At 56.5% G+C, this 14,177-nt stretch overlaps 4 protein-coding genes and 1 pseudogene across 5 annotated transcripts; all 5 read left to right on the forward strand.

Annotated features, from left to right (window-relative positions):
* Positions 1-1,571: 1,571 nt before the first annotated feature.
* On the forward strand, positions 1,572-2,225 carry LBRM_35_4230 (hs1vu complex proteolytic subunit-like,threonine peptidase, Clan T(1), family T1B; the record flags this gene model as incomplete). Its single annotated transcript, XM_001568992.1, has 1 exon — positions 1,572-2,225. One exon carries the CDS (start codon positions 1,572-1,574, stop codon positions 2,223-2,225), a length of 654 nt encoding a protein of 217 aa, XP_001569042.1.
* A 1,804-nt stretch (positions 2,226-4,029) lies between these two features.
* Positions 4,030-5,881, forward strand: LBRM_35_4231 (annotated as a pseudogene). Its single transcript is given in 5 exon segments — positions 4,030-4,191; positions 4,195-4,466; positions 4,466-5,126; positions 5,128-5,463; positions 5,465-5,881. Coding segments are annotated over 5 exon segments (1,848 nt in total).
* Positions 5,882-7,986: 2,105 nt separating this feature from the next.
* On the forward strand, positions 7,987-8,571 carry LBRM_35_4240 (conserved hypothetical protein; the record flags this gene model as incomplete). Its single annotated transcript, XM_001568993.1, has 1 exon — positions 7,987-8,571. The coding sequence occupies one exon, from the start codon at positions 7,987-7,989 to the stop codon at positions 8,569-8,571; it is 585 nt and encodes a 194-aa protein (XP_001569043.1).
* A 1,441-nt stretch (positions 8,572-10,012) lies between these two features.
* Positions 10,013-11,572, forward strand: LBRM_35_4250 (conserved hypothetical protein; the record flags this gene model as incomplete). The annotated part of the gene is made up of 1 exon (XM_001568994.1): positions 10,013-11,572. One exon carries the CDS (start codon positions 10,013-10,015, stop codon positions 11,570-11,572), a length of 1,560 nt encoding a protein of 519 aa, XP_001569044.1.
* Positions 11,573-12,498: 926 nt separating this feature from the next.
* Positions 12,499-13,332, forward strand: LBRM_35_4260 (golgi SNARE protein-like protein; the record flags this gene model as incomplete). Its single annotated transcript, XM_001568995.1, has 1 exon — positions 12,499-13,332. One exon carries the CDS (start codon positions 12,499-12,501, stop codon positions 13,330-13,332), a length of 834 nt encoding a protein of 277 aa, XP_001569045.1.
* Between the last annotated feature and the right edge of the window lie 845 nt (positions 13,333-14,177).

Consider the following 14,177-nt stretch of genomic DNA (forward strand, 5'->3'; position numbering starts at 1 on the left):
ATGGCTTTACGTAGTGGGACTGTGTACATATTTTTGAGAGGTAGGGAAGGTCATCCAAGGCATAGTAGGCAACGACGCGGTTTTCTCATATTTTTTTTTTTTGTCCTCCTCTCTCTGCCATCTTCGTTGCTCGTCTTTGTGTCTCTCTTTCCTCTTTATCCCTCGCTCCTTCTCTTCATCGTTGTGGTCGCGTGGGGTACGTCTTGGCTGGCCATCTCTCCCCCCTTTCCCCCCTCTCTCCTTTTCTGTCTTGTGGCGTTGCCCACTCTTTCTTGTCTGTGGCCGTTCTTTGGCTCAACGCTCTGCGGTTTCTTTCTTTGTCACTCCCACAGGACATGACACGCTCGCAGGCGCGTATGTCTGTGCGTCTGTGCACCTCTCCCTCTCTTCGTGAATCTTCGCGAACCGCTCGGCTGTGCGGTGCCCCAGCCGAGCGTTTCCGTCTTGGGGGCTTCACCGCGGTTCCTTCAATGCTAGTGCAAAACAAATCGATTGGATCGAAAGGAAATGCCCCCCCCCCCCCCCCCCCCCCAACCACCACCAAAGAGTGGAGAAGACGGTTGACGGGATTCACGGTGATGGAGAACGTAACATTCTATATCTGTTTCTGCGCGCGACTCTGGTGAGGAGGTGTGTGTCACCTCTGTTGCAGCGCGCATGATTGGTCTTGGGTCGTAGGTTTGGGTGGGTGGGCGGATTCTGTGCCAGGGTCTCTCTTTGACCCTTTAATCCCCCTACTATTACGGCTATGCGGCGGGTAGTGTGTTTGGTGTGGGAGGTAGCGCTGCGTGAAGCAAGTGCCATTGCGCGTGTGGGCCCGCGTCTATCTTTTCCGCTGAGGGACGAGCGACCATATTGGCGCATGTGCACTTCGTTTTTTTTTTTTTTTTTTTCCGAGGACAGCGAGGGCTTGAGCGAAAAAGTGAAGGAAATGATGATTTACCCACGCAATCGACTGCGACAGGTCGAGCAGGGTGGCTTGCCACTGTATTTAGGGTTTTATGCGTGCTGCGGTTCAAAGTTGTCGGCGCTATGGTGCTGTCGACGGTACAGCCAGTCTGCAGCCCTTTTGTACGCCCCACTTACCCAAGTCTCAACGGTGGAAACTGTGACTACAGCGACACGAATCCTGGTTGAACGGACTGCGCTTTAGAGCGACTATGGGTGTGTGGGCTGAGGTAAGGTCCCACGTGATCGGCATCGTCAAGAGCAGAGAAAACGATGCCACACGGGTACGCCCCCCACCAAGACTTACTTTGAGCAGTCTTTCACTCCCGTCCCTTTAGCACCCAGGGGTGCTCATTGAAGAGCTGTCTTCTGGACAAACTGTATGTTCCCCTTCTCTCTCCACTTAACACTCTTTGCTTTGGGGCCTGTTACGCACCTGCACGTCCTCTTGCCTCTCTTGTTCACCCCTACACACCCACGCCCACAATGGTCAAGCACTGATCGCAGATAGAGAGAATTCAACGCGCCCGCTCAGGCACCAACACGAGACAGCTGGCGCAAGCAGCAATTCGACTGACCCCATCCCATATTCTCCCACACCTTTATTTTTTTTTTCGCCGATAATGCTTCGTCGCCTTGCCAACTGCTCCACGTCCTTCGTGACGGGGGCCGCCGTGCAGAGGCGCTCCACCACCATTCTCTCTGTGCGAAAGGGCAACAAGGTAATTCTGATTGGGGACCGTCAGGTGACCTTGGGCGAGCGTATTGTGGCGAAGAGTAGCGCCTGCAAGCTGCGCAAGCTCAACGACAACGTTGCGATTGGTTTTGCCGGCAGCACGGCGGACGCGTTTGCGCTGATGGAGAAGCTGGAAAACAAACTAAACGACTTTCCAGACCAGCTCTCTCGCGCCGCGGTGGAGCTTGCAAAGGACTGGCGCACCGACCGCGCCCTCCGCCGCCTCGAGGCGTCCCTCATTGTGTGTAGCAAGGAGGAGACGCTGGAGATTGATGGGCAGGGAAACGTAATCACCCCCGAGGAAGACGGTATCATTGCCATTGGGTCGGGCGGCACGTACGCCAAGGCGGCGGCTCGTGCGCTGATTGACGTTGACGGCTATGATGCGGAGCGCATTGCACTCAAGGCGATGAAGATTGCGACCGACATTGATGTCTTCAGCAACAGCAACTGGGATGTGGAGATGTTGACGCGTGAGGAAGAAGCGGTAAAGAAGGAGGCGGAGAAGGCGGCGCAGGCCAAGGAGGAGAAGAAGGAGTGAGCATGTGCTTGTCTCTGCGGCTGGCGTGCAGGGTCGTCTCTTCTTCGTAGCACCGTCCGCCTTCGGCATCGCGACACACGTCGGCTCATGGGCCCCATTTCCTCCTGCACGTTGCGGCCGTGCAAATCGTATTTGCCAAGCGCTCGATTTTTTCCTTCTTTTCCTTCTATTGGGGTGCTGGCGTTGATGCTGTTCTTGTAAGGAATATAAAGCAGCATAAAGGAACACGCCTGGATTGTGCTGGAGCAACCGATGGTGACTTACGCCCGCGCGCGTCTCTCTCTTTCGTGTATGTCGTTAAGCTTCTGTTGGTGTGTGTGTGTGTGTGTGCGAGTGGGTGTTTTATTTTACGTTACGTCTCTGTTTTCTATGGCGTTTCCGGTTGAGCAGCCGATAGGCTGTCGAGTTGAAGAGACACACAAGCACGCCAGTAGCGAAACAAATAAGACGTTAAGACTAGACAGTGTAAAGGGAGCTCCCCCTCCCCCAGCCTTGTTGTGTGTGCGTTGAATGCTGCTTACGCCAGCGTCGTTTTGCATTTCCGCCTGCTCGCATCGGCGGTGAAGGGTGGAGGACGCAACGCGACTTCCACGGGACAGACGGCTGTTCGTGCAACGTCTCCGTCTGCCCAACGGGAAGAGAGGTGATGATGCTCCCACAGGGCTCTGGTGCGCGCACAAAAATGTGCGACTAGTGACATGGGCATCCTGGCGGCAGCCGTTGCGTCTATCTCTATCTGCTACCCTCCGGGCGGTCTGCTTAGCTCGTTACGTCCCCGTACCCATGCCTCCTCCTCCTCAAGTACGCTCTGAGCGTGTTCTCTCTTATTCATCCCAATTCCTTCTTACTTATCTTTCCCGTCACTTGACTCGCTCAACAATGCATCTTTGCCGCTGTTCACACGTTGGAGTGAACTTCTCTCTCTCTCTCTCTCTCGCTATTGCGTCTTCCACGACACCGACACGCATGCACGAAACGCCTCTCCCGTGTCCTCTGTGTTTGCCCCCTTCATCGCACGAATTCCCACAAAAAGGAGCGCACAAGCCCACATTCGCTCGAACCGCAAGTAAAAAGAAGTGCAAAGTGCCGAGAACGAGCGCACAGAGGTGTAAGCGGGGTAAGTAGCACTCATCAGCAGCGCGCACCCACAGACATACACGAAAGGGAGAAACACCAAGTGCGCGCTTTAACTGACAGAGAAAAATTCAAAAGACGAGTAGCAGCCAACAGTGCCCCCGTGTGGAAAAGCAAAGCGACATCGAGTCTTTCTTTTGCCGCTTGCGGTCTTGTGTGCGTTTGTGTCTGCGTGTCTCTTGACGCCTCTTTCCTTTTCTTCCCCTGTTACTGCTTTACTCTTCGTACCGCTTCCTCGAAATGTTTTTTTTTTTTTTTCTCCTCTCCAATCACGCTTAATGGTAACCGACTCGACTAACAGAAGATACCCCCTCCCCCACACCCCCACACAACTGCCCCTTACTCACCCCCCTTCTCCTTTCACCACGCTTCGTTCGCTTTCTATTAGCGATCTGGCACACTTTGCAGACGTTAGTGTCCTTTGTGTTTTTCTCTTGCTTTTACTTTCCACTTCTTCTTTGGCTGTAGCAGCGCCTGCGTCTGAGTAGACGCATGACTAGGCTTGTGCGTGTATGTGCTGCTGAGAGATCGTGGGCGATCCACGTACAGAAATACACTGCGCAAAGCAGCGTGTATCTCGACGAAGAGTACTTAAGGATACGTCGCTGACTCTCTCTCCTGCACTCTCTCGTCCTCTTCCCCTTTGCACTTGCCTACCGCACCGTTTGCCATGGCACAAGTTAACTCCTCTGGTGTCGCTGCCGCAGCGACGTCTAGCAAAGTGGGCGCATTGTCGTCTCATCCGCTCAAGGCGACAAACATTGGCAAGGATAACGACTCTTCTTTTGGTGCCGGCGCTCCGCATGGACAAGTGCAGGGGCGTGCCCGAGGATGACACCACCAGCCGGGCAAGGGCCACATTGCGGGAACATGCGATGGCGAGCAGCAGCACGCCCCAGGCCTGTGGAAGTCGATGATAGGGTCGCAGAGGGCCTCCATGACCCCGCCATCACTCGTGATAGATGAGAACACCCGCGGCCAGGGTCGAGGGCAAGCTGCCCGTTCAGGCAGTCAGCAGAATAGGCACTCGTGGGAAGACGACAGCGGCTGCCCTGCGGATAGTGCGTACATTGCTTTGACGAGCGCGCCGCTGCACAGGCGGCCCCGCCTTCCTTTCCTGGCGTACGTCTTCCCGCCTGGTGTTGGTCCGCGTCGGCGACGGTGTATCCGCTCTCCGAGGACGACCTCCTGGGCTTTTTCCATTATCTACAGCTGACCTCCCAGGAGAAGGCGGCACGAGCGCGGCTGTTTGATTACGTCCAGACGTGCATGGCGGAGGTGTGGGGTCCTTGTAAAGCGGGAAGCAAACCCCGCGCGACAGCACAGGTGATGCTCTACGGCAGCTACGCTCTAGGGATTTCTTATCCACGCAGCGATATCGATCTTGTCCTCACCTTCCCGGCCGAGGAGCAAAAGGACACCGCTAGGTTTGCGGTGAAGAGGAGTGGTTGCGGGGATCTTGTTCCCGCGGTGCCGATGGCCTTTAAGGAACGCCAGGCACTGTGTCTGGAGCGGCTCCACGACCTCGCCGAGCAGCTTTGGAAGTCGGCATCGTTTCCCCAACTGGAGGTAGAGATACACGGTCAGTGCTACGTGACGCGCATTCATCTGCGAGACATGACCTGCAATGGCGTGTCGTGTGACATCAACAGCTCCTTCGTCTCTGCGCGCGTCGCCCGCATCGTGGCGCGTCGGCGGCTATGACTGCAAGACTTGCCGCTCGGGGCGTTTCTAGTGCGCCTCACCAAGGCAGCCGTGAAGCAGTGGGGGTCTCAACATAGTCGTCTGCGGTGGCGTCACGTCCACAGCGCTTTACTCCCTGGTGGCCTGCTTCCTCGCTTAGATGGAGCAGCTTCGTCCACACGCGCAGGTGGAGGAGAACCTGTCCCCGCCGCGCTACGAGGAGGCCTCCGCCACGCCTGTTGCGACGTTCCTATCTTCGTTGCCTTTGGTGTCTCTGTTCTCTTCACCACATATACCCGTGCTACCGTTGACCAGCAAGTCTCTCGCGCCGCCTATGCCATTGCTAACCGACACGACTTCCATTGCTCGCGGCGGCAACGCGCTAAGCAGAGCAGTGGGCGTTCCTTCACCTGAGCCGAGCTTGGGTCGCGAAGAGCCAGAAGCACGGCTTGTGCAAGTCCTTGTCTTTTCGCGAGGCGAATCAGGAGGACAGCGCACTGTGCCTTGTTCGTATGACTGCTTATTCGCTTTCCCACGCGGACAGAGTGAGTGGTGCATGCAATGAGGACAGTGAGGAGGACGACGAGGTGGATGACTACACCCAGGCGGTCCTCACGCACAGCTCCGGATCCCCCACTATTGTGGCCAGGCCGACTTCTCGGGCTGCAGCAAGCACATCGCCGTCAGCTGCAAGCGAAGCGTACGAAAGAGTTGCAGCGACCACGTCTGCTAGTGATGCGCCACGGACGCGCGTCAATCCTGCTGCGCAACGCGAGAGCGGGTTTCCCAATGCGCAAGAGCTCACTCGCATCGCGCAAGCGCGGTATGGTGCGCCCCCAGTACGTCTGCTGCTAAAGCTCTGGAGTTTTCTCTCTGTGGATGCCGTTGTAGGCGGGTATCAGGTGGCGGATGTCTTTGGAGACGATGTGTTGCGGTGCCACTTCGGCGAACAGAACAACTCGGCCACGGTAACCAAACAGCTGCCGTTCGTGCCATCGCTTAAAACGACCACGTTGGCGGGCACGCTCAGCACCGGCATCTCCGCTGCATCCGTTCGTATCCCTGCGCTAAGAGTACTCTTTCGCTGTTCGTGCACGTTGCTAGAAAACATGCCCCGGTGTCAGCGCTACCCACGGAGCTCCGCACCATTGATCCTCTGGACTGTCTTTGTCGACCCTCAGTTGCCGGCTAACTTGGAATGATATTTGATGTTGTTTGCCCGTATATTTTTTCTTTTTTCCGCTTGCTGCGACTTTGTCGTGATGACGGTGGAAAGCGCAGTGCGTGGTACCTCACAGGGCCCCACTACCCGCTCTCTGCAGGGGAGGTCGAGCAGCGCCCTTATCCCTGCCAGAGCCGAGCCGCTTCTGGCGGTGGCAGGGTCACGCACGTACTACGGGGGGAGGTCAGAGCAATGTGTCGCTACTTGTGTCGGGGTTGAGGTCTGGGACGGCGTTGCATGGGAGCGACCCGCAGCAGTGAAGGCGTCTGCACCACCCATATGATGGGCAGGATGCCAGCATGACTCGAACGCATCGCACGCGGCCCGCTGGTGTGGGGAGCCTGGGACACCCCGAGGGGACCCGCACCAGGTGCCGGCCGGCATGATGGGCGCGGCGGTGAGGCAACCTGTGAAGCAGTGGAGTGGGTAGAGTGTGAGGCAGAGGTCGTGCTCAGATGGCTGAGTCGGCGCGCTGCTGTGGCGTGTGTCTACGACTGCTTTGCACCACGCGATGGGCCTGGGGCAGGGCCGAGTAGGGCGGAGTTGAGCTTACGTTCTGTGGAAGAGAATGGACACGTTGGAACTTTTTTCATTTTCGCTGTTTGAGTGGCGGTAAGTCTCGTGTATTGTGCTCTCACGATCTCAGCATCCTGTGAGGAGGCGGCGGCCGCGGGTGGCGAAAAAATGGTGAGCAACTTTGTGCAGTGCTCGTAGTGAAGGATGTATTGTGGATCGTGGTGTGCGCGGTCTCTCGTATTCCTTCTGCCCACGCTGCACGCCGCTCCCCTTCTGAATTCCTACTTGCCGCTGCCTTTGGACTTTTCTTTTCTCCCTGTCTCTGGACTTTGCGTCAGAGTAGGACAAGAAATGGGGGAGGGGAGCAGAGGAAACGCGTCTCGTCTGCCTCTTGCCAAGACGACACGCCTGCGCCTCTCGAGTTTTATGCCACTCCGATTCTTCCTCTTCGTCTTGTGTCTTTGCTCGCTCTACTACTGTCACTGCTAGCTGTTTCGTATGTCTCTGTACACGACTGCATCACTGCTGCGCTGCTACTCGCACGATACTTTCCCTTCGCGAAGATAAACGAGGCCGGGAGGGAGAATGCGTGGAAAGACGGTCTTTTGCCTTCATCTGTCTACCTTCTTTCCTTTCATTGCTGACGTATTGTCGACGCGGAGCGCCTGTTTGTCGCCGTGTTCTTCGCGCACGCGTGTGTGCGTGTGTGTGTGTGTGTGCAGTTCACGCCCGTTATCGAATAGTCGGCAAACAAGCAAAGAGCAACAAAGTCGAAGTGCAGCAGCTGAGGCAAGAAATATGTATAGAGCCTGTCTGTAGTGTGGCCTCATATTACTTGATCAGTGGAGCGCAATCACGTGTGCTGTCAAGAGAGGATGAGCTGCCTTGCGTGCATGGAGGGAAGGAGAACCTCTCTCTTGCTCGCAGAAGCACGTACCCATGTTCCCTCTCCCTCCACCACTACTACCGACCCTTTATGTCACTGGAGTATATGTTGCAAGATGGTTTGGGGCCTCTTCTTCCTCTCACTTTGTATCTTCCTCTACCTGCGGCGCTATTCATGACTGATGAAAAGTAGAAGAGAGCCACCGCACATATACACGCACACCGTTCCGCACGTACATAGACAAGCATGTGCATGTAGGGATACGCGACTTGTTTTTCTTTTGCTCCTGCTCTACTCTCTCTTCTTCCCCCCTAGTGCAGATGCCTATTCATCAATATGATGGCTGGTCGTATGAACGGCTGCGTCAGCAACGCAACCGAGCCCATTTCTTGCTCGAGGACCCATACCGTTACGTGACAGTGCTGCTGATATCGAAGCCAGGCAAGTCAGACGTACTGAAGTGCATCGACAGTCCCTGCTACCATGCCGCTGGCCCACTAGGCGAGGGCGACATTGTTGAAATAGAGGATCTGCTCTGTCTGCGCTGCCCTTGGCATCGGTATCTTGTGAACATCGAGAACGGGGAGGAGATTCTGCTTCAGGTAGACCCGACCACCGAACAGGGGGCGGGAATGGTCGGCCGCCACGCCGCCCTCCCCACGCACCCGATGAACTTAGCCGATCTGTCCGCCGGAGGCGTGAAGGTGGTGCACGGGGAGAAGGTGCAGCGAGTGCACCATGCGTGGCTTGAGGAAGCCACGGGTATTCTCTCTATCGAGGTGGCAGAGGAGGCGGCCATGTGCCAGCATCCCGTCAAGTCTGACAAGCCGGCCGGCAACGTAAAGAGTGGCGGCATCTGTATGCAGATCTTTGACATTAAGGCACGGGGTCTCGACCAGTTGTAAACATGTCCTTGTGTGCATACGTGTGTGTGGGCGGATGTGGCGCCGCTGCCTCCCCCCCTTCACATTCTCGACGCCGATGAAGGAAGTGATGCAGAGGTGATGCGAGCAAAGAGGCATGCTTAAGAACCTTACATTTTGAAAGACCTTCTCTACACCGCCGTTTCGGCCTTTCCCTCCCTCCAAGACTGGGTGTCACGCCTCAGCAGGCGTGCATGTCTATACGGCACTGTTCTTGTTTTCTCATTGACTTCTCCCCTCTCCCACTTCGCACCCTCACCCCCCCCCCCCCCCTCAATGCTGCGAGAGGGAGGGGAGGGGGGACCCTCTCCAATGAGTAGACTCGATCCCCCTTTTTTTTTACTTTGCGCCGTTTAGCTGCACCCTTTTTCTTGGTTTGATATGAGTCACTGTGCGCTGACTGGGGGGAAAAGGGGCACCGCTCTGCTGCCCTCTCAAGAGTGTTTACCCCCTTTTCTCTCGAATCCGACGGAGGCCATGCCATACATCGGTAATCCCCCCCCCCCCCCCCCCCCCGACATTCTCAGGCACATCAGTGCTGCAATTCCTACTGCAGTGTGTACGTCTTTCCTATGCTTTCACTGCGTGCTGAAGGTAATCCGTGTCATCGGCACGAAACCTTCGTAGGGATTACTTATGTGTGTTGCTTTACGGCGTGTCGTGCTACCCACCACCCGAAACTGATTGTGACGCCCTTACTACATTCTCGTAAAGGGCAGCACGCATCTCAACTGGAAGAGCCAACCCCCTTTGGCGATACCTCTTTCCGCCTTTCCACCTTCAACACCGCACCGGGGCTACTCCAGCCAAACGAAAGACAAACGAACCGTATCCGAGATCCTGCAGCTGGTCTATGCTTACCAGTCAGGTGGTGCGACCCACATACGCATTCATACACGCACGTATTTTCTCTCTGCGTGACTCCCTTATGCTCTCTATTCTCCGTCCTGGAGCAAGACGGCTGCGCCTGCACACTCCCGGAAGAAGACTTATCCTCTTCACTCATACACCTTTAACGTGTGTTGGCGTGTCTTTAACGAGGGTTGCACGGGCGACAAAAGGCATCCTGCCTCTTCGATCTCTCTTTCTTGTACTCTAGCAGTCGTCACCCCCTCCCCTTCCCCCTCTCTCTCACTCTCTGATCATCTCCGCTCCTCTCTTCATTTCACCTTACTACTCTAGTACCACCTCTTCTCTTGCTACCGCAAGGATCTATTAGCTCTCCTCTGCTCGCACTCACGTTCACGTGGGAGGGGGACGGTGCTGGCAAAGAGGCATCAATCGAAGGGAGCGGCCAAAAAGTAGCAAACAAAACGATACGAAAGCGCTGATAACTTTCAGAAGCAAAAAAAGAAAGCCCCAAACGCCCTCAAAGTCTCTTCCCACGCAACAGCAGCAGCAGCAGAAACGAAAGGACAGGCAAATGGAGAATCTTCCGAACCAGCTGATGAGCCGCATCGCTGAACTCTCGCTCACGGATGCACAGATTCAGTCCTACGGCCGGTGGCTCGTCTTCGCTCTCGGAGCCTACTACGTCTCCAGTACCTGGCAGAAGAGTATCCCCGCAGATGTGCAGGCTGCTATTACGGGGCACATGGTGCAAGGCTACGACCGCAGCGCCATCACCACCCGCCTTGAGCAGCGGCACATCCGCCAGCTTCTCCAGCAAATCACTGGCTTGAACGAGCTGCGCCAGCAACTGCGTTCAAAGATTGACAAGGAGGCGAAGCTTCGGGGCTGGCAGCGAGTGTTTCGGCTGACTCTCATCAGCATTGCTGCCACCACCTACACACACAGCCTCACTATTTCGCTACTCTCGATTAAGAACATGGTTCGAGTGCTTGTCTTCCTGTTGAGTCGTCGCGAAAGTGCGGCCTTGTCCAAGAGTCGCAGCGGCCCCATCTCGGCTGTTCGGGCGTGGTGGACGGGCGGGCGGCGCGCCGGACTCACGGGCATCATGATGGAGTCGATGATGGCAAAGATGGCCGAGCAGGCGAGTCAGCAAGCGTCGCCGTTTGCGAACGCGGAGCTGGAGGAGGTGGCGGTGACGGAGGGACTTCGGCAGTTGCCTCTGCCGCCGCCGATCGACGGTCGTGCGGCATTTGTGCAGGCGCAGCAGCAGCAGATGCGGGAGGCGGTACACAGGGAGAGCGTGAGTCAGGTTGAGCAGGCCTTCTCAGTGCGCGCGGTCCTCGAGGTGGCGGTGCCGCGTATTGTAGCGTGTGCTGCAGCTGCGGTCGACAGTGCCATTGCGGTACGACCGGTGCACCTCTTCAGCGTCAGTGGCATTGTCCGCGCGGCCGACCTGCGCAGCCTGCTGTGCGACATTGCCCTCAGGATGGAGCGGCGCGCTTGCGTTGCCGAGTGGGTGCAGCGGCCGCACCATTCGCTGGTCACCATGTCCCGGCAGCGCAGCGGAGCGAGCTCCTCCCTATTGACTTCACCGCAGAAGCCCCTGGACCCAAGCAAAGGTCGCTTGCAGACGAACGAGGACGAGGAGCTGCTCGACGAGCGAGATCAGTCAGCGACGTCCTCGGAGGATATCATCGAGTTTCCTCACGAGTCTGCCACCCTGCTCCGCCCCGACGGTCGCCAAATGCACCGCAGCGAAGACCAAGCTATCGATGAGATGCTTGGCCGCTGCTTCACTGCGGAGGAGGAGGCGCAGCAGGAGGAAGCGATACGCCGTGATCATCTGCTGAAGGGGCAGATGGCGGGCTTCTTCACAGAACTGTCGCACAGCGCGAGCTTTGGGGAGCTGTGTATCACGTATGCTGCTGAGCTGCTGGCGACGCAGTTTAAGGAGGCTGGCGACATCACCCATGTCAAGACGTATGACGCGGCGACGGACACTGCAAAAATGGCGATGGTGATCGCTGCCCTCGACAGCTGCCGGCTGGCGGCTCTTGAAGAAGAGTGCGAGGTGAAACCGTACCTGCGACTCTTCTGCGAGGAGACCATCCGCTCCACGTGCGCGCAGTGACGCACACTGTTGCCCACCTCGACTCTTTTTTTTTTTTTTCTGCAGGCGATCCTCAGTGCATGCGCATACGTGTGTGTATGTGTGCCTGTGTGTAAACTGCCCGTGAATGCAGTGTAGAGGTGCCGTGTGCCTCTCCGTTATCACAGGCTATATGGTAGCCACGATAGATGGCCGTGTAAAGGTCTATCGAAACTTGCAAGAGGGCGCACGAGACAGCGTTGAAAAGGCTTAACAGCATTTGGTGATGGCAACAAGCGACTACTTCTCCCACTAGCCCCTTCCAAAGTTCACACCCTCGACACTGCATCGCACTGCACTTATCATCTCCCTCCTTCCTCCTCGCCCCTTCATGAAGCTCTTGTTTCAAGAGGAGGGGGAGGTAAGGGAAAGAGGGGAGGGGGTTGCTCTTGTCTTACTCTTCTGTATCATGCTGCTGTGTTTTCTTGCCCTTTTGGTATGTCCCGTGCACGACTTATCGGGCACCATCGATGTGACTGGCCGCAGTGGTGTGTGCCTGTGTGTGCCAAGTGTGACCGTTTCTCCAAGCTGTTTATTTTTATCCCCGGGGGCCTCCTCCTTACGCATTTCTCCTCTCTTCTTCTACTCGGCCCTCTCCCGCAATACACCGTAACCTGTTCTTGACCGGCACTGCATTCCTGTGCGTTTCTTTTACCGCAGCACGCCTTCTTTAGCTTCCTCATTGCTCGACTCAGGGCGAGTAGTGCCTCCAGAGTAAGGTGACTGGCCCACACCGATACGTGTGCGTTGGCGAAGCGGGTTGTTGGGAAAGATCCTTGTACGTGCTCGCCGAAGGCAGCTACCTACGTACACACAAGCGCACAGCGCGCACCCTCTGCACACACACACCATCATACACAGGCACATCTGCCTTTCTTACTTATTCACTAGAGGAGTGACACGGGAGGATGGACCCAGAGGCGAGACAAGCAGCCACATGGGAGCGGCTGCGCAACGAGGCGCGGCAGACAGACCAACTCATTGATCAGCAGCTTCGCAAACTGGAGGTGGTGGCACTTTTCGACGACGAGAAGATCATTGGCAGCGCAGCCGCCTCGCCTTTCACGAATAATGACCCCGACACTTCATGCTCGGCGACCCCAGCTGTGCCGGTACTTAGTTCTAGCGCTCTGCACAGTGGCGGCTTCAGCCCACCCCCAGCGTCCACGATGTTGTTCGAAGATGTGGAGTCCCAGTACCGTGGCGCCGAACGCGACATCGACGAGTCTCTCCGTCGGTTAGAGCAAACCGTGCTGAGCATGGAGGACGCGTGCAGAGAACTGGGCCCTACCTCGACAGCCGCGCGACATACCGAGCGCTTCCGGGGGGTGTTAGCTGAGAAGCAGCAGACGCGTCGTCGTCTTACGGCAGAGTTCCGACAGAGAAAGGATCGCTATGAGCTGGCTGCATCGTGGCGGGCGGGCGATACGCGACGGCGCATTGCCCCTGGCGACGATGCAGCCAGCGGCGGGGTGCGCATCCTCATTGACGAGCAAGCCTCTATTCAGCACACGCTGAGCCGCGTGAAGGGTTTGCTGGAGCAGGCCGAGGACACGCGAGATCGACTGCGCACGCAGCGTGAGCGCTTCAACGAAATCGGTGACAAGCTGCTGCACATTGCTGAGCGCATTCCATTTGTGCAGAACATTCTCCATCACATCGACGTGCGAAAGCGACGTGAGATGGTGGTGCTGGGTACCGTCATGTCGTCTCTCATGTTTGTATTTGTCTTTTTCCTCTAGTGGCCCAGTGTGCACATCTTCGCGTGTGTGTGCCCACCGGAGTTCCTTTTGCTTGACTGGCCGACACGCATGTGTGGTGGTGTTTCTCTTCATTCCTGTGGAACGATTGGCTTACCTGTTTGGCGGTTTATGCAGAAGACTGGACTTTGGTCCCTTCTCTCTCTCTCTCTCGCGTGCGTTTCATTTTGCTTCTGCTTTGTGCACAGCGATGGCAATCCAATGAAGAAAAGGAGCCCCCCTCCCCCGCACATCTTCCCTGTAGACTGGCACTAGTGAAATGGGAGAGAGAGTAGATGTCCATGATATCCGCAGGTGGTAGGAGGCGACCCACGCCTTGCGTGTGCCTGAGAGGAGCGAATTCCTTGCCTCCCCCGTCTCTCTTGTGGTGTGAGCAGTGGCGCGCCACCGTGCGTGTTTCTCTGCTCTTTGTGCGTGTGTGTGTGCTTCTGGTTTCACAGTCAATGGCCGCATCCTCTGAAGAGATCAGGAGGAGGCATTTACTCCTTCTCCCTATCAACTTTCCGCCTTCTTCCCTTCTCTTCAGCTTTTCTTGTACGCTTGTGTTCGTTTTTGCTAAAAAGGTGGTGAGTGTGCGCGTTCGCGTACCCCCTTTGCATTCGTGAGTGAGCCCTGTCGTTTTACCCCTCTATTCACCCCTGCTTGCCGCTGTTCTTGTCTCGTGACACCCTCCTCTTGACCTCTGTCGGTTTGTAAGTAGTCTTCTGTGCTGGCTGGATACACGTACACGAGAGAGGCACGCACACACACACACACACTCGTACACACAGGCGAGCATAGAAAGCAACAAACAAACAAACACTGCAGTGCTCGTTGCACCTCTTCTC

The sequence above is a fragment of the Leishmania braziliensis genome, chromosome 36 (genome assembly GCF_000002845.2).
Source record: "Leishmania braziliensis MHOM/BR/75/M2904 complete genome, chromosome 36".
Classification (NCBI taxonomy): domain Eukaryota; phylum Euglenozoa; class Kinetoplastea; order Trypanosomatida; family Trypanosomatidae; genus Leishmania; species Leishmania braziliensis.